The sequence below is a fragment of the Caretta caretta genome, chromosome 7, assembly GCF_965140235.1.
Source record: "Caretta caretta isolate rCarCar2 chromosome 7, rCarCar1.hap1, whole genome shotgun sequence".
In the NCBI taxonomy this organism is placed as follows: domain Eukaryota; kingdom Metazoa; phylum Chordata; order Testudines; family Cheloniidae; genus Caretta; species Caretta caretta.
Genome location: NC_134212.1, coordinates 108,609,358 through 108,635,983, shown reverse-complemented (window position 1 = coordinate 108,635,983; position 26,626 = coordinate 108,609,358). Strand labels below are relative to the sequence as shown.

Sequence of the window (26,626 nt, the reverse complement as noted above, 5' to 3'; positions counted from 1 at the left end):
CCTACGTTCCCCAGGGCTTGGTTCTTTAGCCCCAGAATCAGACTCACACACATTAACAGAGTGCATCTGAGAGGACCGGATTAATAAGCACTCCCAAACTGACCCCTTATATGTCCCTGGACTCAGCAGGCTGGGTCAAGCGGCACTTCCAAGCTGCCGCCCTCATGTGTCCCTGGTTCAGCACGTCTCTATCCCCACTTTCACGTTATAATTGTCTGGTAGTGACCCAGTTGATGAGCAAATCCCCTAGGATTTTTGGGTGTTGCAGGGATCTTGTAGCTTAGGTATGAGGAGCATTGCTGCAGAGTGAATGAGGAAACCAAAAAACGGCCCATGAGGGGGAGAGAGAGAGGGAGAGAAGCAACCAGCTTAATCATGAAAGTTATTTATTGCCAAGTAATAGCCATAGGGGAGCCAAACAAACAAAACAGTTACAATATTAAATTTAACTTAAATTTGATTATAAAAGCCAGGTTTACCAAACTATAGCTGATCATACAAGTCAGGGTTAGAAGGCTATACCTAGAGAGAGAGAGAGAGCTGAGTTCTCACCACTCCATGAAGCTTGAATAGATTGGGGGTCCCAAGTGGTGGTGGTAGCTGAGAGTCTGGAGTGCTGGAGACAGGCAGAGCCCCCAGCATGATCAGTCAGGGGAAGATGAAGTTCCAATGGAACTGATGCAGATTTTGGATCTCGGCATGAGAGCACTTACTTGAGCATGGGTAGGTTTTTGTAGAGAAACAACAATGGTTCAAGTGAGAACACTAGATTTATTTATGTGTAAACAAGGGAGAATACCAAAGTTGTTTTGTTCAGGCTAGACCATGGGATTCCTGATCATTTCTGGCTTTGGGCGGTGTTCCTTGGAGGGAGCTTACAATGCAATTAGGGAGCTTCACTATTTTGGATACCAATAAAGGATTTATTACTAGAATTGGGTCCGATAACTACTGAGCTGGGTGTGTGCAGGCATGGATTCATTAACATCTGGAGCAGAGATCCCCCATCATGCAGTGCTTCCCTGCTTTTCTGGTCCCAGAGTTCCGTGCAGTTCTTGCCTTGGAATCTCTGTTCTCCATTCTGTATGCTAATGGAGATGCCTCCCTGTCCCATCTTCGATGCAAATGAGGCTAGGGGTGTTTCCTTAATTCTGTCATCCTTATCCCAAGGGTTTAGGTAGGTCTCCCATTGCCTTTTCATTGCTTTTTGTAAGTCTTTCTTCTGATGCAGATTTGGTTCAAGCTGGGGGGGGGCAGCGGGGTCTTTCGTGAGTCAGACAGGCTGGGTACTGCGCCCTGGTTCCCCAAGAACACAGAGCTGCTAGGTAATATCTGCATTCCCTTTTTAATGTCTGTGTGGTTTAAAACTCATGTTACAACTGATTTTAAATAGGATTTTAATTAAAATGAGGTTCCATAAATGTCAAGGTCTAGTGGGGAACTGGTGTGTGCACTGATTAAATTTAGCACGACCACCTCTGATTTAAAGCATTGAAAAGTCTTTGGCATCAACTGCAACCTATTTATCCTAGCCAGATCCACGCCTTGAAAACCAGCATTCTGATTTTCAGTGGCATTAAATCAAAATATTCCTAGCAACTCTCTTACCTTTCCATTCTTTGATTAGCATAGGAACAAATTGCTTTTATGGCCCTTTACCCCAGTCCCCAATTCATTTCTCTTTTGGTTCATAATTATTTGATGCTTTCTCTATTGATTTCCTTCAAACATCTCCTGGGTAAAAACATGCTGAATTTTTGATGTTTTAAATGGAGCAAACTTTCATGCCACAGAGGAAACATTGTTAATTTTGTATAAACACTAAGGTCACTGCAGCTTATTTATTCAAGATACCCCGGAGAGTGTGAGGATTGCAAATTATTGGGAGGCTGAGTAAACACAATTTCTCAGTGATAAAAGATCATCTGATCACGAGTCCAGGGCCACAGCTTAGAAAAATTTACTGGTCTTGAAAACATCTGTACTAGTCTGTTAGCTATATTCCTGTCGCAAGGTACCAGTGAGCAGTGCTGCCTAGCCCATTCTCGTGGTGTCTCCAGTTAAGCCTTCCTCCTTTTCTGTGCTGCAGCAACGTCAGTGACACAGTGCCACTGCAACTCTCTTTCCCACGCGGTTTCAGCAGCTAATTGTTATTATTTATTACAGAGCTTGTCTTATTGCCCACCATATCCTAGGTACTTTCTGAGTGCGGAAGAAGTCACTGTTCCTGCCCCAAAGAGCATATAGTCTATAAAAAGGAGGACAGTTGAGCGGGGTGTGGGGAGAAAGGGATGCGACATGCAGAGGGCTCTGGGTGATGATAGGCACACAGCTAATTATTTACAAGTTCTCCTCTCCTCATCTTCTCTCTACCACTATGCACCTTTCAGTTCAACACAACAATCCTCAGAGGCAATTTCAGTGACCTTATGGCCCTTTCATACAACATTTGACTCCTTCCTTTCACATAAATGAACCATTCCGTGGTATGCAGTGCTGTAGCTATGGCGGTTCCAGGATATTAGACAGACAAGGTGGGTGATGTAATATCTTTTATTGGACTAACACCTGTTGGTGAGAGAGAAGCTTTTGAGCTTACACAGAACTCTTCTTCAGGTCTTAGAAACTTACTCTGACTCTCCAACCGCACAACCCTAGTTGTCACCTACCGCCCCTTACTGGAACCCATACAGGGGATCATCAAACAATTACAGCCTATACTCATTGGGAACCCCATCCTGAAAGAAATTTTGCTGAACCCCCTCTTCTGGCCTTCAAACAACCTCTCCAAGCTCATCATCAGAAGCAAGCTCCCCACAGAATAGGACACACCAACTCAAAGCGGTACCAGACCCTGCCAGAACAACAGATGCAAAACCTGGAGACACAGCTCAACTATTACAATGATCAATACTCCTCACAACATATCTTTGAAGATCCATAGGTCTTACACATGCCTATCACAACATGTAGTGTACCTCATCCAGTGCACTAAATGCCCCAATAACAACTATGTGTGTGAAATCAGACAATCACTATGCTCTCAGCTGAACTCCCAAAGGAAAATTATAAAAGACAAAAACACCCTAACACCTGTGGGTGAACGCTTTTCACAAAGTAATCACTCTATATATCTGACCTATCAGTCCTCATCCTCAAAGGAAATCTGCACAACACTTTCAGAAGATGAGCCTGGGAGCATAAATTCATAACTTTGTTTGACACTAAAATTCATTGACTGAATAGAGACACTGGACTTATGGCTTATTACAACAATCTATAACCCATTAACAATCCCTCCTAGCTCCTCCCCACCTCCACTTTCCTCCCTATATCTGGATATATCCCTATATCCAGCAGGAGAGTGGGTTTGTGTGTGTGTTGGGAGGGAGTGGGTAAGAAAACCTGGATTTGTGCTGGAAATGGCCCAACTTGATTATCATACACATTGTAAGGAGAGTGATCACTTTAGATAAGCTATTGCCAGCAGGAGAGTGGGGTGGGGAGAGGTATTTTTTCATGCTTTGTGTGTATAAAAGATCTTCTACACTTTCCACAGTATGCATCCGCTGAAGTGAGCTGTAGCTCACGAAAGCTTATGCTCAAATAAATTGGTTAGTCTCTAAGGTGCCACAAGTACTCCTTTTCTTTTTGCAAATACAGACTAACACGGCTGTTACTCTGAATCCTCACAAGATCCTTGCTAAGGGATAGATATAATAATGCCCCATTTTATAGATGAGGAAACTGAGACACTGAGAAGTTAAGGCCAATGTTTTCCTACTATGATACCTGTCAGTTGTGGATACTCCATGTCTGTGAAAATTAGAGCACGTGTTGGGGTGCCCAAATACGGACTTGGGCGCTTAGGTTTATGCACCGAACTTTTGGCCTAAGTGACTTGAGCAAGGTCTCACTGCAAGTCAGTGGCACAAAGGGAAAGGATCCCAGATCTCCTGACTCCCAGTCCTGTGCTTTAATCACTAGGCCAAGCGCCCTTTTCAAACTAAATAAAAGTTTAATTGATTTAAGATTTAATGATGGTGTCAGGTTTCTTTTAATGAGATTACAGATCATCAGTGATAATAAGACCTTAGTCTTTTCATTGTACTTCCAACATATCGTTTTCATTTTGCTTCCAGCTAAGGAATTCTTAGTCTCCCAAATGACTGCATAAAAATCTAATTAGAGGCAGAGCTCCCTCCTGAGACTAACCTTTATGCTAATATAAAACCAGGTTATCTCCCCAATGGTGACAACTGTTCAGTGGCATTTTAGTAGCTTTGATAGAATTGTTCCAGCTTCCATGTGGCGAGCAGAATAGCAGTGATAACCCACAGTCCTCACTACTTATCTTGCCTTACCACTGCCCTGCCTATCGACTTCTGCTCTGTTAATGCCGCTTTACACCACAGCCACAGTCCATCTCCGGCATTTAATATTTGCCCTTTATTTGCAGAAGTCCACAAAGTAACCAACCCTCCTCCCAATAAATCCCCAAACGCCTGTTTCCTTGAATAATATTAAATGCATAGAAGACATGATATTTTGATACCATGAATGAAAAAATCTACAAAGTTATTCAGTAGGGAGGTGGACAAATACTGTAATATCAGTACCTTTTAAATTACTATTTTGGAGGGTGCAGGGGGCTACATGTTGCAGTTGGAGGGGATGATTTAATCATCCAAGCCTCATATTCAAATCCTGGCAACTCATTCCTTACAATGAAAAATAGAGTTCATTACAGTTTAACAACATAAGGTTCCATCTGCTATGCAGACATTAAAGATCCCAGGGCATTTTTTCTAAGATTAAACATTTGCCCAGTGGTCTTTGGCCAGCATTTTCCTCTTTCCCCACCCATTGCCCATTGTTCATGTATAAAGAACATACACATATCCTGTCATCAAATCAACCCATACAAAACCTCCTGGACTCCCCACACCTGAATCCAATTGCAGGATCAAGGTCACAGTTTGCAAAACAGTTTGAGGTTAAAGATGTGCTCTAAATGCTTTTATTATTACATTCAACTACTGAAATCCACAGTGGTTGTGAAAATATTCAGGCAGAGAGGTGTCCATATAATACCTAATTCACTGAAAAGGTAATGAGTCCAATACGTTACTAGTCTTTGTCAGTGAGGTAAATATTGATAAGTTAACTCATGCTGAGAGTTCTGAAGAATATTAGGTAGCCAGCTCATTTTAAAAGAGTGAATATTTTTCTTTATTTAAACTGAAATTACTCCAATTTCCATTCTTTTACTTTAAACAGCCTTCTTATGTTTTATGTGAGAGATTCATTGACCTTTATAATTTTACTGTTACCTCTCTGGTATTTAGTAAGGCGTATAGGGAACTATATTCAAAGCAGGTTCAGGCTTAGATCCACTTGCCTACAGGTATTGCTTAGAAGAAAGGAGATCTAGTCTCTTGGTATTTGAGGATAAAAGATTCATCAGCAACAAAGACCTAACATAACCACACCAAAAAAAAAAAAGGATCCCTCCCCATTTTATTTTTACATTACTCTATTTCGAATGTTCTTTCTTTCTTTCTCACTTATATGGCATCTGGCTGGACTTCCGTTTGTTTCTCAGCTATTGTAACAGGCCGGGGCTGAGGGGTAGTGGTGGTCAGGGGTGCGGGTTTGGGAACCAAATTGCATCAGGGAGGGAAAAGAGGAATCTGAACCCTCCAGTTCAGTCACAAAATAAAGGCTTCAAAGTAGAGACAAAAAGGCTTGTGCTTCTTGTGGCTCACAGTCAGTAAGGGGGAAGCTTCCCATGTCTTGAAGTACACGAGTGGCATCTATGAGTAGTAGACCCATCTGGCCTCCTCAAATTCTCAGGAGCAAGCCCTTCAGTCCCCTTCCTGCTGGGTTTATATCCTCTGAGAACAGGGCTACCCACTGACAATTATCTTTATAACTCCATCCGGGGCATAGCAACCTATGGGAGGTGGAGAGGTGCCTGGGCCAGGATCTTAACCTCTAATTTGCCAGGCATCACGTTGAGCCCATCCATTCTCTGAGTTACTATTACTAGTTTTATATATACTGAAATATATGATACTACCTAGAGGGATACCATTTTGATGACACTATTTTATGATGTAGACACCTCTCTGTAATTCCTTTCAGAGACTACACTTTATTTCCTGACATCCAATCATGTTATCGCGGGTCAGGGTGACAAAGGTCATATGACAAAACAGTTCCTTCTGCTTTGGCTTGTTCAACTGCTAAGATTGAACTTGGGTTTGCTTCTCTTTGTGTTTTGCTTTGTTGGTTACTATGTGGGCAGGTGTTAGCTCTCTCAATGTAGGAGCACTGCCAATACCAACCTGGGAGCCAGTGTCCTCACATGACTGGGATAAGTATCCATTGCCTCAAGTGACTAACATTATGCTGTCCATTAAGAACTGGACTGAGACCAGCAGATTCATCTCACGTAATTCACCAAACAGCACACAACCACTTTCAGTCACTACCAATCTGGGCAGAAAGAGGAGCCAGCTTGGTATATCATTTCTAGTCTCTTGGACCAAACACTCCTCTTTCACCTGAGCAGTTCTTTTCTTGCCAGGTGGGTGTGAGAGACGAGCTTGGTCCAATAAAAGATTTTACCTCACCCACCCTGTCTCTCTCTCTAATATCCTGGGACTGACACGGCTACAACTACACTGCATACAACTATAGGTGGAGTTTGACTTGTATATTTGTGGGAGGGGCAGCTCAAGCCAGGGCAACTGCGGGAATTCCACACCTGCCCGAAGCTTGCAGTTTGGGTGGCAACATCTCCCACGCTCCCCCAAACTACACCCACGCGCACAGCATTTTTTCTTGTGCAGTTTATTTGTTTTAAATCCCTCGGCCTTAGTCGATATCTCTTCATTATGCGCTTCAGATTCCTAAACTGTGTTTTCTGGTGGCAGTTTTTTCCTGGCTCCTTGTCTCACTATGACTGATGGCAGATGCTGTCCCACTCCTTTTCTGTTTCTTCCTCTCTTTTTGTTTCCCTCTACTTTCTCGTCCTTTTCCTTTTTCACACCCAATTCTCACTTTCCATTTTTCCCCTCCCCCAGTTTCTTTCTCTTCTTCTTGTTATCCATGTTCTCTGCAACCTCCGTTGCTAGTCGTTTCTCTTGAATTATGCCCTCTGCCTCCACTCTCTCCTTTTCGTCTGCTGTCCTTCTGACTTCACATTGGAGTCACTCAGCTGGACATAGCACCATGGGCAGAAGAGTGGGAACTAATATGTCACTTCGTCTTCCTGACTGACAGTGGACAGTGTTCACCTGAAACATGTTAAGCTCAACATCATGCACGTTCTGCAGGATCAGTTAGTGGATGATAAGTCCCAGGTTTGCAATGGACGCATGATTTTAAATTGAAGTTGGAGGGGGACCTATTTCCCCACCCATTTCTCTCTTGATATGAACTTGTTTGCTGGCAAATAAAACTCATTCACCTTTGTGAACATTTAATTCTTCTGGAGTCTTAACTCATGTTAGCTTGTGCACTTATCCATTCAGAGTGGGCTCCCTTCCACTACGCTGGAGTGGAAGCCTGGTCTTGTGGTTAAGCTACTACAGTGGGTGTCTGGGAACTAGGTTCAATTCCTGACTTTGCCACAGGCTTCCTGTGTGCTGTTGGGTGACTCAGATAGGGCTTGATTCTTCACAAAGTCAAGTGCCTCAGTTCCCATAGAAATTCAGTACTTTTTGAATTCTGGTCCGAATTCACAAACATTTAGGGGATGGAGGTTTCATTTCCAAGAATGTTTGTAGAAAAAGTTTAAACCATGCAAATGCCAGCAGGAATAAATATTTGCAAATATTCTCAGACTGGAAGAGTTCCCACTGGCCAGTTTGCATAGTTCTTTTTGTTCCCAAGAAGATTTAGACAAGTGCTTTTGATTTATTCATTTTGTGGGTCATTAGCTTTGGTTCTATGGGTGAGGAAGCACAGCTAATGTTTCTAGTATTTTTCTGGCACACAGGCATTTTAAAAATTGGATGTATGTATTGATTATAATAAATAAATACAGAAATAAATATGAATAGTCGACAAATTCCTCAAACTCTTGACCAATTTGGAGGTAATTTTCAAATGGTAACGGACTCCTCTTGTTTATAAAGCTTAGGTTGTTGAATCAAGGAACAGAAAAAATAACATGGGGAAACTTTTTAAAAAGCACCTAAGTGGCTTAGGAGCCTGACTTTCAATGGGGATACCATCCAGGGATACAGAATTAACCAAACTTCCTATGGGCGTCACAAAAATACCCACAAGGAATCTGGGAATTGTGCCTCCTCTGTAACAACTGCTACTGGCATTAAAAACCACAAATAAGGGCTAGGGTCGCTATTTGATGCATAACCTTTTATTGTTTCAAATTGACTGCGTAGGCTATCTGCAGTCATAGAATCATAGAACTGGAAGGGACCTCGAGAGGTCATCTAGTCCAGTCCCCTGCATTCAAGGAAGGACTAAGTGTTATACGCGTTGGCATTCAGCAGTGTGAAGTCATAAGGAACCAGGGACATCAGAAAGTGGCTGAGATCAGAAAGAGTGGAGATAAAAGTAGAACAGAAAGCAGAAAAACATCTCAGGAGAGTGACAGTGAGTGCAAAGGCTGAGAGAGATCAAAAAAAGCCCAAAGCCTACTAAACTTGTAATAATGTGTGGCTTCTGCTACCCAAATATTAATTGTGTCACACAGGGACAGAGACCGCATGTTTTAGTATGACATTACATTTAAGAGGGCTAAATGTAAATGTATACATCAAAGAACAAAGAATATAAGCCATATTTAGAGTATGGGGGACTCTATCCTGGCAAGTAGTGACCCTGAAAAAGATTTGAGGGTCGTGGTGGATAATCAGCTGAACATAAGCTAAATGCTAAACCATTTAGAAACTTTTGAAAAATTTTACCTTGTGATTCATCATGTGGCAGGAAATGCAAATATAAAATACAGCTACCAATTTATGGATAAGCCATAGTGCGTAATTTGCCACTCCCCTTGCAATGTCTGGCATGTGAGTAGACCATGTGGTGTCCTACTGAAGTCAATGATTCCCTGCGCTACACATTTCCATCAGTTATTAGATGAGCAACTGCACATTGCAACCGGTTCTTGGGACTATTTGTGAACAGAAAAAATAAAGATCTAAATTTATCAGATGAATTATTTGCAAGAAATAATCTGATGAGCTCTAGTCATAAATTCCAAAACAAGAAGGGGCCATTGTGACCATCTAGTCTGACCTGTATAACACAGGCCATAGAACTTCCCCAAAATAATTCCTAGAGCATATCTTTTAGAAAACATCCAATCTTGATTTTAAAATTGTCAATGATGACCCATGGTAAATTGTTCCAATGATTCAAAATGTACGCCTTATTTCCAGTCTGAGTATGTGTAGCTGCAATTTCCATGCACTGGGTCATGTTGTATCTTTCTCTGCTAGACTGAAGAGTCCAAGTTCCACAAGTAGATACTTACAGCCCAATCTAGCCATCCCTTAATTTTCCCTCTGTTAAATTAAATAGATTGAACTCCTTGAGTTTATCACTATGAGGCATGTTTTCTAATCCTCTAATCATTCTCCTGGCCCTTCTTTGAACCCCCTCCAATTTATCAACATCCCTTTTGAATTGTGGGCACCAGAACTGGGCACAGTATTCCATCAGCAGTCACACCAGTGCCAAATTCAGAAGTCAAAGAACCTCTACTCCTACTTGAGATTCCCCTGTTGATGTATCCAAGGTATCACATCAACTCTTTTGACCTCCGTGTCACACTGGGAGCTTATGTTCAGCTGATTATCCACCACGACCCTCAAATCTTTTTCAGGGTCACTACTTGCCAGGATAGAGTCCCCCATACTCTAAATATGGCTTATATTCTTTGTTCTTTGATGTATACATTTACATTTAGCCCTCTTAAATGTAATGTCATACTAAAACATGCGGTCTCTGTCCCTGTGTGACACAATTAATATTTGGGTAGCAGAAGCCACACATTATTACAAGTTTAGTAGGCTTTGGGCTCTTTTTGATCTCTCTCTGCCTTTGCACTCACTGTCACTCTCCTGAGATGTTTTTCTGCTTTCTGTTCTACTTTTATCTCCACTCTTTCTGATCTCAGCCACTTTCTGATGTCCCTGGTTCCTTATGACTTCACACTGCTGAATGCCAACGCGTATAATACTTAGTCCTTCCTTGATTGAAGGGGACTGGACTAGATGACCTCTCGAGGTCTCTTCCAGCTCTATGATTCTATGACTGCAGATAGCCTACGCAGTCAATTTGAAACAATAAAAGGTTATGCATTAAATACCGACCCTAGCCCTTATTTGTGGTTTTTAATGCCAGTAGCAGCTGTTACAGAGGAGGCACAATTCCCAGATTCCTTGTGGGTATTTTTGTGATGCCCAAAGGAAGTTTGGTTAATTCTGTATCCCTGGATGGTTTTTATTGACATTATTTAGGACAAGCATTTTAAACACTAATATCTAGCTTTAGGCTCTTAAATCCATAATGAGGCACCTACATACAACTCGTTTCAATTTTAGAAGTGCTGAACACCCTTAAATCAAACTGAAGTCAGTAGGAACTGTTGGTGCTCAGTGCCTTGAAAATCAGACCATTTTTATTTAGGTGCTTAACTACCAGTTTAGGAGTGTATTGGTTAGACCCTAAAGCGGGGATTTGCAAAGAAGCCTAAGTGAACTTGGCACCCAATTTCAGTTGACTTTTAATGGGATTAGGGTGTCTAACTCCTTTAGGCTTCTTTAAATATCCCAAGAGCTTGATCCAAGCCAGTGGGAGTCTTTCCATTCACTTACGGCTTTGACTCAGGCTGTTACATTTGAACATTTTGTCTGTCTTTTTGTCTGTTAGACTATTATTAACAAATGTTATACATTTTTCCAAACCTATAAAAGTACGGAAAGGGAGGGAAAGAGGAAAGCAAGTAAATCGTTCATAAGAATAAAGTGTAAACTTTCTAAGTTACAACCCAGGAAACATAAGATTTGCTTTATTTAAGGATGGATGTGCCTATGTTTTGATTTATGATACAAAATATGTAGAAACCATTTTTCTTTATGTAAGACCTGGCAAAACAGAGTATAGCTATCTATTACTAATATACATACTCATCCAAACAAACTTGTGGTAGCTTATGAATAGTAATAGCCTGCACTATCAAACAGGACCAAGGAACATAAATCATTCAGTATCAGGAAACTTAGGAAACCAGTGTATCCACATGATTATTTAATAGGACATATACATTCAAAGCTGGTGAATTCTTAGATCCTGTTGCCCTCCGGTGATGTGAACTGGTATGAAAAATAATTGGTCTTTCTATACAAAAATGTGATTTTTTTTCAGGTACAGTCTCTTTTTTTTCATTCCCTCTCATTCTATTGTTTCTTTCTTTATTGCTCACACAACAACATCCACCTCCACGTCTGCTTCATTTTGTTCAGTTATACTTTTTCTAATTGATTCTTGTTCAGTTTCAGCAAATTGCTTTCCTTTTTGTTCATTATGTTCCAATGCAGTAGCTGACCACAGTTCATAGAAACAATTAAAAGAAAGCAACCTATTCATAATCGAATTTAATAAGCTATGTGGACACAGAATTGTTTTTACTAATTATATAACTATAATTGTTGGTTAAATGCTGAGACAAAATTAAATCTGTCATTAGAAGATTACAAAGATTTTGGAAGCTTAAGAATCAGAAAATTCAGTTATGATTCCTGCTAGAACCAAAATATGCTAACATTAATTACACTTTGTTCTCCTCTGAATATGTAGTACTTCACATTACCTTTAAGGGGTTAACTTTTATGCCTTAATATGTATTTGCAGTGTGGTTGGGTGTTGATTGCTATGAGAACTATACATTTGTATTTCTTTACATTTGTTTAACTTCTCAAACAAATGTTTAATTAATACTTTTTGTTTTTAAGGAGAAAAAAGGAGACAGAAGGCAAAGCAGCAGAAAGCCCCCCAAACCTTTAATGTTACTGTCGTTTGTTCATGTACTCAAATGTGTGTTTATATAAATGTGCAGTCTAATGTGACACATTTCAAGAAGTGCAGTGATGCTCATACAACTAGATGCCAGAAGCAATGCCTTGAAGCATCAATGCACATGTATCCATTGTTCTTCATAGCTTGAGGAAATTCATCAAGTCCTAGACATATCAAAGAGTGTGTCTGTGCTTCAAGGCATTCCTTGGCATGTCTATCTTTTTCAGTGCCTTGAAACAGATCCTTGAGTCACTGAGACCACTAGATACATTTGGGAAGGTATCATTTAAGATGTGACCTTACAATAACTGCATTCTCTGAAATTCTAGCAGTAGCTTTTGTTTCATTGTTTGGATATCCAGACACATGTGCTTGTCTATATATGTATGTCTGGATAAGCACCCTCAGGAGCAATCCGTGCTCTCCCTATCCCACTCCACTTTTACAATCGGGGTGTGAAGTGCATTAGATATAGTAGAACTATGATTCTTGGTGGCCTTCAACTTTCCCAGAATGACTCGAATGACAATACTGCTATCCTTTCCAAACCATATGGAATGCCCTCAGTTGAGAATGCTTCACCTCCAACTCTCATGCATTTTGTCCTCGGCTCTGCCTAGTATAGAGGAGTTTACTTCTCCAGATTGGCTACTGATGGAGACAAAATCACTGATATATTCATAGCAGCCTGCTGAGGAGGCCGGCAGCCATAGTCTGCACAAGCTGGCGCCTTTGCATATTTTCAACATTCAGCCTCAGATGCGGTGTGTTACCGTAATCCAGCGTGGGCATAACTAGCATATGCATCACTGTGGCCAGATCTGCAGTCCAATGGGAGGGTGGCATTTCCTACAGAGCTGCGGGTATGGAAAGGTTTTTTCACCACTTAGGGTAGGTCTTCATTGGAGCTGGGAGGTGCGAGTCCTATTTTGCATAGATGTACCTATGATAGCTCTGCTTGAGCTAGTCCTTAAAAGTAGCTGCAACTCTGGCGGCATGGGTAGCCGCTTGGGCTAGCTGCCCCCAAAACAATCCAGTCCTAAACCCCTGGGTACATTCTCAGGTGGTTAGCCCAAGTTGCTGGCTGTGCTGCTGTGGACACATGGCCATTTTTAGGTACTATATCGAGCAAAGCTAGCATGCGTATGTCTACACGAGCTGGAATCACACCTCCCAGCTCAAATGGAGACATACCCTGAATCCACCTGATAGTTAGCTTAAGAGTGTGTCAGACTGGACTCCAAAACTTCGTTCCGCTGTCATGAATGGTGTGTGTGTGTTTGTGTGCGTGCGTGTTAACAGACAGGAGGACAGGGTCCTGGCTAGTTATCTGAATTTTTTCACAACCACTGAGCAACAGTATTATATCACAATTAGATCTTAACTGATCTTTTTCAACCGCAGCAAAGCACATATTTCTTAGAGGACTGTACACTTTGTAGCACACGAGGAGTCAGAAGTTCTCAAACGTAGCCATACTTGAGTTATCTGAGCACAGAAAAATCATCTGTAAAAAATTTTTACAACAAAAATCTTCTTAATCTGTTAAGATACCATTTCACTGTTTGAGCTAAACAGACTTGATTAGGCCCTACCGAACCAACAAGAAAAATATTGTATGGAAAGTGTGTGTATTGTTTGTTTTAACCTTAGGGTGCCATTTGTCCCTTTGAAAATCTGCCACTGAATCTATGTAAAATATTTGCCTTAACAGAGAACGTTTAAAATCTGACTTGAAGCAATTTTTGTTTTTAAGAATGTGTCAATATTTATACAGCTGATACATTCAAAAGAAAATAAAATTTGCTGGAAACAATCATTGAATCCCTTTCTTCAAAGCAAAACAAAAAAGCATTTCTTAGAATATCCTTTATTTGCCAGTCATCCCACAAAAAAATTTAAAAAAACATAAAAAATCACCAGGCGCATGAGAAAGTGTGTTGTTTTTCTCGACTCAGCAGATTTCTTTTTTTAGGAAGTAACCTAAAGGGAAAAGTTTTGTTATTTCTAGCCTTTTTAATGTTCTTGGGTTTATTGACCTTGATTATAGAACTACCAGAATCCTAAAATCATTGCTATGATTCATTTAATTGCAGTCCTTTGAGAGAGTTTCTGGTTTTCTAAAGTATCAGCTTTATTTCATTTAGTTTTTGGCCCAGACTCATTGGAAATGGGGCTCAATGTATTGTGCATCACAGATTTGTAAATATTCTAGATTTCTGTTCAAGCTTTTAAAAGAATTTGGGTGGTTGTGGGGAAGAAAACGGGGGAAAGAGGATTCAGCCAACAAATTAATGTGGGATTTTTTTTGCATATATTATTTGTCAGCCTGTATTGTATTGGGCTTTCTTGTAGCCTTAGCCATGACATTGACAAGAAATTTCAGGTGGATTTCTGAAAGAGCTATGAGACCTGGATGAGAGTTTCTGTTGCAGAGCTTGTGTTCCTATGGCCCAGATTTACAAAGGTATGCAGATAGATGCCTGATTGGACTTACAAAAGTGACTAAGCAAGATAGCTCCCTCAGGGAACAGATGGGTAGGATCCCCTGGGGGGCTAACATGAAGGGGAAAGGAGTCCAGGAGAGCTGGCTGTATTTCAAGGAATCTCTGTTGAGGTTACAGGGACAAACCATCCCGATGAGATAATAGAAAGAATAGTAAATATGGCAGGCAACCAGCTTGGCTTAACGGTGAAATCCTAGCGGATCTTAAACATGAAAAAGAAGCTTACAAGAAGTGGAAGGTTGGACATATGACCAGGGAAGAGTATAAAAATATTGCTCGGGCATGTAGGAATGAAATCAGGAGGGCCAAATTGCACCTGGAGCTGCAGCTAGCAAGAGATGTCAAGAGTAACAAGAAGGGTTTCTTCAGGTATGTTGGCAACAAGAAAAAAGCCAAGGAAAGTCTGGGCCCCTTACTGAATAAGGGAGGCAACCTAGTGACAGAGGATGTGGAAAAGGCTAATGTGCTCAATGCTTTTTTTGCCTCTGTCTTCACTAACAAGGACAGCTCCCAGACTGCTGCGCTGGGCATCACAACATGGGGAGTAAATGGCCAGCCCTCTGTGGAGAAAGAGGTGGTTAGGGACTATTTAGAAAAGCTGGACGTGCACAAGTCCATGGGGCCGGACGAGTTGCATCCGAGAGTGCTAAAGGAAATGGCGGCTGTGATTGCAGAGCCATTGGCCATTATCTTTGAAAACTCGTGGCGAACGGGGGAAGTCCCAGATGACTGGAAAAAGGCTAATGTAGTGCCAATCTTTAAAAAAGGGAAGAAGGAGGATCCTGGGAACTACAGGCTAGTCAGCCTCACCTCAGTCCCTGGAAAAATCATGGAGCAGGTCCTCAAGGAATCAATCCTGAAGCACTTACATGAGAGGAAAGTGATCAGGAACAGTCAGCATGGATTCACCAAGGGATGGTCATGCCAGACTAATCTAATTGCCTTCTATGATGAGATTACTGGTTCTGTGGATGAGGGGAAAGCAGTGGATGTATTGTTTCTTGACTTTAGCAAAGCTTTTGACACGGTCTCCCACAGTATTCTTGTCAGTAAGTTAAAGAAGTATGGGCTGGATGAATGCACTTTAAGGTGGGTAGAAAGTTGGCTAGATTGTCGTGCTCAACGGGTAGTGATCAATGGCTCCATGTCTAGTTGGCAGCCGGTGTCAAGTGGAGTGACCCAGGGGTCGGTCCTGGGACCGGTTTTGTTCAATATCTTCATAAATGATCTGGAGGATGGTGTGGATTGCACTCTCAGCAAATTTGCAGATGATACTAAACTGGGAGGAGTGGTAGATACGCTGGAGGGCAGGGATAGGATACAGAGGGACGTAGACAAATTGGAGGATTGGGCCAAAAGAAATCTGATGAGGTTCAATAAGGATAAGTGCAGGGTCCTGCACTTAGGATGGAAGAATCCAATGCACCGCTACAGACTAGGGACCGAATGGCTAGGCAGCAGTTCTGCGGAAAAGGACCTAGGGGTGACAGTGGACGAGAAGCTGGATATGAGTCAGCAGTGTGCCCTTGTTGCCAAGAAGGCCAATGGCATTTTGGGATGTATAAGTAAGGCCATAGCGAGCAGATCGAGGGACGTGATCGACATTGGTGAGGCCTCATCTGGAGTACTGTGTCCAGTTTTGGGCCCCACACTACAAGAAGGATGTGGATAAATTGGAGAGAGTCCAGCGAAGGGCAACAAAAATGATTAGGGGTCTGGAACACATGACTTATGAGGAGAGGCTGAGGGAACTGGGATTGTTTAGTCTGCAGAAGAGAAGAATGAGGGGGGATTTGATAGCTGCTTTCAACTACCTGAGAGGTGGTTCCAGAGAGGATGGTTCTAGACTATTCTCAGTGGTAGAAGAGGACAGGACAAGGAGTAATGGTCTCAAGTTGCAGTGGGGGAGGTTTAGGTTGGATATTAGGAAAAACTTTTTCACTCGGAGGGTGGTGAAACACTGGAATGCGTTGCCTAGGGAGATGGTGGAATCTCCTTCCTTAGAAGTTTTTAAGGTCAGGCTTGACAAAGCCCTGGCTGGGATGATTTAATTGGGGATTGGTCCTGCTTTTGAGCAGGGGGTTGGACTAGATGACCTCCTGAGGTCCCTTCCAACCCTGATATTCTATGATTCTAGGTGCCTAACTTCCATTGACTTCAATTAGAGTTAAGAGCTTAAGCACTCTTGTACATCCCACTAGGCACGTAAATACTTTTATAAATGTGGCCCTACATTATTTTTAACTATCCCATTTCCTTCCAAATCCTGCTTTTCTTAGTTGGTTCACATCCCCACCTCCACCTGCATTCCACAATTGTAAGATAAACATCCTTTCTTCCTCTTGAATTTTTCCATCTTTCTAGCATCTCACTTTTGCCTTAAGATGGACAGGTCAGAGGACATGGAGGAATGATTTTAGACTGATATATTTCAAGAACTACAAATAAATCTAGACCTCCAGGTTATCCCCATAGTTCCGGAGGACATTTCTACCCAATTAAAGTATTCAGACTTTAAAAGACAATCAATCAAAGGTATCTGAACAAGAGAGGAGGGACTTACTTGACTTGACTTCAGTAATAGCTCTTTCCATCTTCAAAGGCTGGACACTGTTACTTGCCCATATTCCAAATCTAAAGAGGTCGCCAACTGGGTCTTTTTAGGGGATAAGTGTGTTTTGGAAAAGATGTTTTGTAAAGATTATCCTGTTCTTTCTGTCAATGGGAGAAATTCTGTTTATTGTATCTTTCTATCTGCCTGATGACTATAGGACTACTAGTTTTTGAACCTCAAACTTTGCATCCCAAGACTTGAAATTTGGATGCTATGACTTATCAATTAGTGTTTTTCTTTTTCTGTACATGGCACCTTCTTCCCATGGTATCCTGTTCTAGTTTGTACCTTGAGTAGAAAATAATGGTAATTTATCCCCTTGAGTGCAGTTTAAGATACTCTTTAAAAGGTGCAATTCATGCAATTTTCAGAACCATTTTGCTGAGTGTATATGTATGAAGGTTATATAACTATAACACAGTGGTGTAGGGTGGCAATATGTATGGATGATTAATGGCTGTAGTGTCCTAATTAGTTTTGGGGAGGGGGTTCTGCAAGGCTATTATTTCAATACCCATCATCTTTTTGAACTGGAAAAAATATCTTTTATTGTTATGTTTAGTTTTACAGAGTTTTTGGATCCATTCCAGAGAGTTATCCAGCCAGAAGAAATCTGGCTTTATAAAAATCCTTTGGTACAATCAGACAACATACCTACACGCCTCATGTTTGTAAGTACCAGAGATTTAATGGATCATTTGACAGCTATATGAACTGTAAACTAAACACACTTTCATTTGATAACAGGAAAACTTGTGTAAATATAGACTGTTCCTTGGGTTCTGATTATGATAAGATTCAAAACCATGTAAGCCTGAACGTATTCATAATATGAGAAATGTTACAGAGCATGCTTAGAAAAAATGCAACGAATGGTGCAGGAGGAGCGGAAGTACCATATTCTGAATTCTATATTGATGGTGCTGTTTCAGATTTAAGCAAGAGTTCACTAATGGATGTGAGGTATGATAGAAAGGCTCCTGCATTAGGTGTCTGGGCACTTTTGAAAATCCCACTAGGCATCTATCTGCATCCCTAAGCACCTAACTACCTTTCTTAGTGCCCTTTGGCACCTTTGAAAATTTTACTCCAAATCTCTACATTGTGATTTGCTCACGTTCACAGCCCCTTTGTGTTGGTTTTCTGTGAACAGTCAAGGGGTCAATGGGAGATCAGGGTGCCCAGTATATCACAGAATCAGTTTTCAAGAATCCTAGCACTCACCTGACATGACAGTGTTATTGTTCACCCTGCCACACCCAGCAGAGTTCATATGCACATGCAGGAATGGTTTTAAGCTAGTGGGAGCAACTTATATCAAGGTACCTTTACAATACTAGCTTTCAGCACTTATTGTGGAGAGATACTACACTTATTTAAATAAGTCCCTGGCACTGAGTACCTCCCCCCCCCTTCATACCAGTTACCTCCACATACAGAGCATATATTTTTAGAAGTCAGTGGACATAATTCTACGGGTGGAAAAATTCCTACAGTATCTCCACCAGCTTGTGTGGAATTACCTCAGGGAAATCCTGGTTCCCTTGAAGTCAAAAGGAGTTTGCCACTGACTTCAGTGGGGCCAGGGTTTCCCTGTGAGTCTTTTGTCTTTAAGGTCAGTGGCTTTAATTCAGAAGGAAGGCAAAACAAATGATGTAGTCTGATGATTTTTGTCTTTGGACAAGAGAGTAAATCCAAAGTTAATAAATATTTTTAGTTATATAGCTGATAAATTGAGCATGCTTCTTATTTACGAGACAATAATCCTATTCTGACCAAACAAAGTCAAAAGCTGAAGGCCAAGATGTTTAATCGCCCAGGATACAGTTATTACTAAGTTAGGAGGAAGCCTCATTAAGTATTTCCCCATCACAATAGGGTGAAAAAGTTAAATGAAAAGCAGACATTTTGAACAGTGTAAAAAGATAGAGGCAGATGGAGCCAGGAGCCTAATTCTCACACAGAGTGGTATCTTGCTTCATGAGCAGCCCCACTGAAATCAGTGAAGTAAGGTACTACTCTTCAGTGTGCGAGGGTCAGCGAATCCTGCCCAAAATTTGCTTTGGGCATATAGTTGATGAGTTCTTAGGGCAGTAGTGAATAACTGTGCAGGGGGTTGCAGCAATGTGGAAATCACATTAAAAAAATAAAATGGCCGTGGGAGAAGTAGGAAAGATAATGCATTAGATGTCATAGATGACATCCAGTGGTTCATAAATAGCAAGAATGTAAGGGTGGTACATTTGATCCTTATCTTTCTCCTACCCCAAATGCCAGTTTTTGGCATACTGTAGGGCAGCTGAAAGCACCAGTGCAGCTGTGAGTCAGTAACCATGTGCTCGGATTGGCTTAGACCAGGGTGGGCAAACTTTTTGGTCAGAGGGCCACATCGGGGGGGGTTGCGAAACGGTATGGAGGGCCAGGTAGAGAAGGCTGTGCCTCCGCAAACAGCCTGGCCCCAACCCCCTATGCTCCCCCTCCCACTTCCCGCCCCGACCTCCCCCCTCAGAACTCCCGACTCATCCAAACCCCCCCGCTCCTTGTCTCCTGACCGCCCCCTCCTGGGATCCCCTGCCTCTAACGGCCCCCCCGGCACCCCACCCCCTATCCAACCCCCCTGCTCCCTGTCCCCTGACTGCCCCGACCCCTATCCACACCCCACCCCCTGACAGGCCCCCCAGGACCCCCGACCCATCCAACGCCCCCCCACACTCCTTGTCCCCTGATGAACCCTCCTGGGACCCCCGTCCCTAACTGCCCCCCCCCCAGGACCCCACCCCTATCCAACCCCCTGCTCCCTGTCTCCTGACCGCCCCCACCCCCCCAAACCTCCGCGCCATCCAACCACCCCCTGTCCTCTGACTGCCCACCGGGACCTCCTGCCCCTTATCCAACCCTCGCCCTCCCTGCCCCCTTACCAGGCCACTCAGAGCGGCAGGACAGGCTTATTGGAAAGCCTGGGAGGTGGGCGGGCGCAAGCCATGCTGTCCTTGTGGTGGCATGGCTGCAGGGGAGGGGGGACAGCAGGGGAGGGGCCGGGGGCTAGCCTCCCTGGCCAGGAGCTCAGGGGCCAGGAGCTCAGGACAGGCCAGGCAGGGACATAGTTTGCCCATCTCTGTCTTAGACTATTTCACTCAGTAAAAGGCAGCTCATCTGTGAGTGACTCCTTGAATTAAGAAACTTGGTCTTATTTCTTTAATTAAAACAAAACACACACACACACACCTGTTATTTACTTTCATAATTGAAGGTGCTTCCTGTTACCAGCGTCATAAACCAATTTTAAAATGAATGTCCAAACAAAGAATTATTTAGCATTTGTTACAAAGTCCTACATTTAGAACACTGGGCAGTTTTAAAGTCCAGAGGAAAGTCATGAATAGTCTAGCTCCAGACTCAAGTTAGGCTAAATCTGCATGTTGGCAAAGGGGAAGAACAGGAAGGGACTTCACTGTTCTGTGTCTTCAAGGACAGGCATGCATGGGATATTCATGGCTGACCCTGCAAAGTGCTGAGTACCCTCAGCTCCCACTGAAGGTTGAGGGAGTGCCCCTCCCAGGAACTGCTCAGCACAGCACCTTGTGGCTTTAGGCATTTACACAGTCCATCACATCTGCTAACTGTTTAATAAGACAAGTGAGTGCTTTACTCAGTACCAGGTGTTTGCTTAGGTGGATTCCACTCTAATTTCTATACTATAGAAAAATATGCCTTCCCCCTTCCCCAATCAATGGTTCACAACCTGCAGCCCGTGGGCCACTTGTGGCCCGATCAGCACACAGCTGCGGCCCATGTGACATCATCAGGGCCATACAGGTAGCATTGGATGCGGCCCACATAACGAATTGCGGGCCACATATGCAGCCCACAGTGGTAAATAGGTTGAGAACCACTGGATCATAGCCTGACCAACCCATGTGCATGCTTCCCTGCTTGAGCTCCTGAACCATGGTCCCAGCCCCTAAACATTCCAGCCAGTGGGGCTAAGCTGGTGTGGTGCAGGAAGGGTAGTATTCTGGCATGGGTAAGTAGCAGATTACTACCCCCCTGGAGTAAGGGGAGAATATGACTCCTTCCCAATGCTGCTTCCAGGACCGCACTGCTATACTGCCCTTTACACAGGCTCCGAGAGTGAGCATACAATCTAGCCCTAAATCATTAAAGTATGCTATCAAGCAATAAAGCAGCATGGAAGTGAAAAATCCGTATTTTTCACCATACAAATTAAATCTTGTGTGCCAATGGATTTTATTGAAGTAATCAGAGACAACAACAAGTGCTTTTCTGGGAGATTTGTGCAACTTCCATTTATCTTTAGGCTGCCAAGATGAATAATGAATGTGCTAGACTTTTACTGGTGTCTCACCCATCAAAGCAATATTAGCAGATTTCACTGAATCATGAGGGGGATGTTATTATCTAGACCCTTGTGACATATATTATAGATGTGAGCCCTGCACGGTTCTATTATGGAAGTAAAAGGCAATCTCTGGTAGGTCAGGTTTAGCTTATACATATATTGCACTGATGAGTAAATTGATTTCCTAACATAAAAACTGCCATACTGAGGCAGACCAATGGTTCATCTATCCTATTATCCGGTCTGCCAACAATGGCTGGTATGAGATGCTTGAGAAGGAATGAACAGAACAGGGCAATTATCAAATGATCCGTACCCTGATGCCAGGCCTAGCTTATGGCAGTCAGAGGTTTCGGGACACCCAGAGCATGGGGTTATCAATTGATGTTTTCAAATGACCAATAACAGCCAACACAATGAGTTGCAAATGTGAACAGTTCTGAATCTCCATCACAAATCCATCAGTTTGTTAAAAATATATGAAAACCTGGAGTGTTACCAGACGGATTGTGCAACATTTTGGATTTAGTTTCTGCTTTACTTCTATCCTTTGTTGATATCTTCTGTTGCTCCTGCCCATTCAAAAGATTTCTAACTCCCCTGTTTCATCTGTATAAGCTATAAGTCTGTCAGCGAGGCTATAGTTTGACATGTTATTCAATAATGGAAGACAGATTTGGTTTTTGTGTGTATTGGGAATCCTTCTTTTTAAAAATAATAATAAGCCTAGATTTTACACTAACCATTTTTTTCACTGTCTCTGATAATAAGGTTTAATTTCTGTTTTCAGAGAGAGATGGAGATGTTTGCATTCCTATGGTAAAAGAAATAAAGTCCATTCTTAGCCCTGTATTCTGCCACCAGTCCACACAGGAGATTCAACTGGAACGAAAGATGTTCTGCACAAAAATTTATGGCATGCTTAATAAAATGTAAAAATAGGGAGCCATTTCCTGCTGTCAATTTCACCCTTATTATTCACTCAAGTCAATGGAGTTGCACGGATATAAGAGAGAGTGGAATCTGGACCAGGATAGATTATAACAGCAATAAATACTTTGCACTTTTATATAGCTCACTACGTCTGATGATTTAAAAGAGCTTAATATTGGCTCTGAGCATGGGGTATTATTTCCATTTTTCAGAAGGGTGAACTAGGACACAGAGGCCTCTTCGTCCTAGTTCCCCAAGTCTCCATCAGTTTCTCCATCTTTTATTTAAATGGGACTACTCAAGGAGTAAGATACTACTCAATGTAAACAAAGGTAGCACAATCTGGCCCGGGTTAAATGGCCTGCCCAAGCTAGCATGGCAGACAAATCAGTACCGTAATGTACAGTTTAATTTTCAGGTTCCCTAAAACATCCTAGGCAGCTTATTTTCACTTTGCTCTGCTATACAATATAATTAACTGCCTGCAGTAGCACAGCTGTACGAGCAGCATCCCTGCTGAAGGACACGCCTCACAAGAATCCAGACTGCGTCTTTGCAATCAAGTATTTATTGCAACGTGATCCATCCGCCAAAGGCCAAACTCTTCCTTTAATGGGAGTGTCATTAAGGTTCCCAGGAGTCATGCACATGCATCCAAGGTAGATTTTGACTGCAAGTTCCTTTGCCAGACAAGAATGGCACACAATATGCTATTGCTGAACCTTGCTTCCCTAGAGTTTAGTTGTAGATCTTTGGGAGCTGTTCCCCCCCACCACCCATAATTTTTGATCCAGATTAAGCAACCTGCCATTGGCTCCACTCCAGTACACTTGTTGTGTACATGAGAGAATCATAAGGCTCAGATCCCCTAATGCTCCAGAAAAGTCAGCTCAGTGCACTTTTGCAGATTTGGGAAAAATATTAAGAAAAGATTTAAGCATCCCCAAGCTCTGGAAAAGCTTGTGCTGGATTCTTCTACCCTTATTCACACTGAGTAGTATCTTACTCCACAAGTCGTCCTTTTGAAGTGAATGGATTTTCTTACGAAGAAAAAACACTATTCAACACAAGAAAATTGAGGTCTGAATATGAGTGGGGTTTTTTTTAACCTGAGGCAGTAGTAAAGAATGGCAGCCAAATTCCAACACTGATGGATTTTGTGAGATTTGTGATAAGTATGATGGGATATGTGACGGCTATGTGTTTCACAGCAGTGAGCCCATGCATTTCCAAGTAGTTAATCCCTAGATCAGTGGTTCCCAGACTTGTTCCACTTCTTGTGCAGGGAAAGCCTCTGGTGGGCCAGACCGGTTTGTTTACATGCCGCGTCCACAGGTTCAGCCGATCGCCGCTCCCAGTGGCCACAGTTCGCTGCTCCAGGCCAATGGGAGCAACAGGAAGTGGTGCGGGCCGAGGGATGTACTGGCCACTGCTTCCAGCAGCTCCCATTGGCCTGGAGCAGCAAACCACGGCCACTGGAAGCCGCGATTGCCACGTCCGCAGTTTCGGCCAGGTAAACAAACCGGCCCGCCCCACCACGGGCTTTCCCTGCACAAGTGGCAGAACAAGTTTGGGAACCACTGCCCTAGGCTGTAAAGTGACCTATAATCCTGTTGTTTATGGAAGCCAGGAAAAGGACATTTTTAGATATATGAAGCCAGTTAGCACAGTGAGTTCAGTTAGAAGTATTTTTCTGTTAGGAATCTGTACAGAGGAAAATATTGGGTCAGCAAAATAGTAAGTAGGCCGTTTGCTTTTGTGCACCGCCAGTTACATATGCTAAATAGTTCATTCTTTTCAAACTACAGTACGGTATATTTATGGTGAGTTGTTCACCAAGAATTTTAACTGTGACCAGCCTGCATGAAATACAGCACAAATAATGCACCTGTCTGACATGCTTTGTCACATTGAGCAGTAGTTTCTTTGTGAATAGCCCCACTGTTGAAATTGGGTTCAATGAGATTACCAACATACTTAATACAAGGGTGGCAGAATCAGGTCCAATACTATTTTCTAGTGTCTAATTTGCAAACTATGGTCCGGACCCTTAAGCACATGAGCAACTTTACTCAGTAAATAAAGTTACCTATTTGCTTCTTTGTTTGCAGGCTCAGGGTCTACAACCTGACATGTTTTACTCTGTTAAACATTACATTGTTGTGTGTGATATATGTGTTTCTTAATAGATCAGAAAGGTGAAGAACTTGCTTATCCACTTCTAGAAAACAAATGTACAGAGATGTAGTTGTTGGCAGTACTGAGTCATGATCTTTATGCAGTGTTCTTTTTCATTTGCAAAACTGACACTTTAAATGTAGCTCCAAGTAATTACAAATCAATTATAACCCATAATTAGGTTACAATTTTTAAGTATATTCATTGCCCTCTAGTTACAGGTATAAATCGTTCCACTTTGCTCAAGGTCAGGAGTTCAATAAAGATTATTCAGCCATCCGGTCTAAGTGGCGCTAACTGGAACTAATTATTAATCCGTGGGGATGACAGGGAGTTGATGCTCTCACATGTGATTATTTGTTATCTCTCCCAGGCAATTTCATTCCTCACGCCACTGGCTGTCATTTTTGTGGTGAAAATAATCCGGCGGACAGATAAGACTGAAATTAAAGAAGCCTTCTTAGGTAAAGTAGATTGATTTTTAAGATGGCAAGTGCATAAGAGTTCCTACCGGTGATTGTTCTAATTAGTATTCCAAGCCCTGAAAATGTGGGTGAAATGCTGGTTCCATTGAAGTCAAGAAAATCTTTAAAAAATCTCTCTCTTTTACATACTTTTCTAAGCCTATGAATTCCATGCCTTGTTTCTACATTCTCCTGATCAAATCAGATTGTGGTCCTTGCTGGGTAAGGTAATGAAACTCAGCTGAGATCTTTCTAATGTTGATTGGCTAGAATCTGTGGCAGTCAACTCCTTTATTCTCTATGCCACAGTGGATTCCTGTTTATTTCCAAGTGCAATTTAAGGCAGTGGTGTTAATTTGTAAAGCTCTCTGTGGTCTGGGTCCTTACTGACTACAATAAGAGACCTTCAAATTGTCTCTGTACACTTCACCCTACAAAAGTCTGAGATCAGCCAAAGAACTTTTGCCAATAGTTATGGTTTCAAACATTTGGAGCTTAGTGGCAGGGTATTTGTAGTGAAGAGTCCATGACTGGAATTTTTTGCCCTTTTGCTGGTGAAGCAGAGCTTGAGTTTGTTGATTTTCAGATCATGGGCTAAGACCCATATATTTGCCCAGACTTTTGTCTGTGCTAGACTGGATGTAGAGGGTATTAGTGCTAAAATCAATTTTTGGAAGAGTGGAATTCTCTTGGAGCTTGTTCACCTATTCTGGTGTTATATCAGCTGGAGAAAAGATCTTAGAGATTGTTTTCTGATGCTGCCAGTACTTGGCAGTTTGTTGTTAAATTTATCATGAGCGATGTTTTATTGATGAAAATGTATTTAGTAGGCAGGGGGAACATGCATTTATACATATAAAAATATATAGTCATGGTGCTGGTTTTCATTCTGTCTCTCTCATTTCAAAAGCAAAGGAGCTCTGGATCTGTCTCCATGGTTTGTTCTCCCTCCATGGCTTAGGGATACTTTAGATTGGTATTCTCTATGTTTTTTTTTCTTTCCCTATTTTGAACTGCTGTTACCATTAGCCCTAAAATGCCCAGATAATAAAAAATATCCTCAAAAAAAGACACCAAATCACACAAGACACCACAATTTTAATGTTTTACAAAATATCCCAATGTTCAATATTTGCATAAATTCAAACCTTTTATGTGCTGGTCATGTTCAAAGAGATAATTCAGACTCAAAATGGGCATGATCTTCAGCTGGTGTAGATCCACTGACTTTGATGATGCTATGCTGAGTTACACCAGATGGGGATCAGGCCCATTGCATTCTGCCCACAACAAAAAATAAAAAATAAGAAACTGTTATTCTAAACTATTATTTTCTTTTGGAACTCTTTGATTCTGCTGGGAAAATGTTTGAAAATGCTGGTTGTGATTCTCCACTGCTTTTCCCCGGTCTAGCCATTAACATACATGTTAACTGAATGCAGGTCTTAGTTCTCCAGCCACTTACACCAATGGTAGCATTTTATAGCCAGATTCCACTCACTTTGCA

The 26,626-nt window shown here is 42.0% G+C and overlaps 1 protein-coding gene across 2 annotated transcripts in view; it reads left to right on the top strand.

Annotated features, from left to right (window-relative positions):
• Nucleotides 1-26,626, top strand: part of PLPP4 (phospholipid phosphatase 4) — a 98,638-nt gene that overhangs the window by 16,113 nt on the left and 55,899 nt on the right. For both annotated transcript variants that reach the window (XM_075131055.1, XM_048858687.2), the window contains exons 2-3: nt 17,747-17,855; nt 25,029-25,119. In XM_075131055.1, coding sequence (XP_074987156.1) covers nt 17,850-17,855; nt 25,029-25,119 — 97 coding nt within the window. In that variant the 5' untranslated portion in view covers nt 17,747-17,849. The remainder of the gene's footprint in view (nt 1-17,746; nt 17,856-25,028; nt 25,120-26,626) is intronic.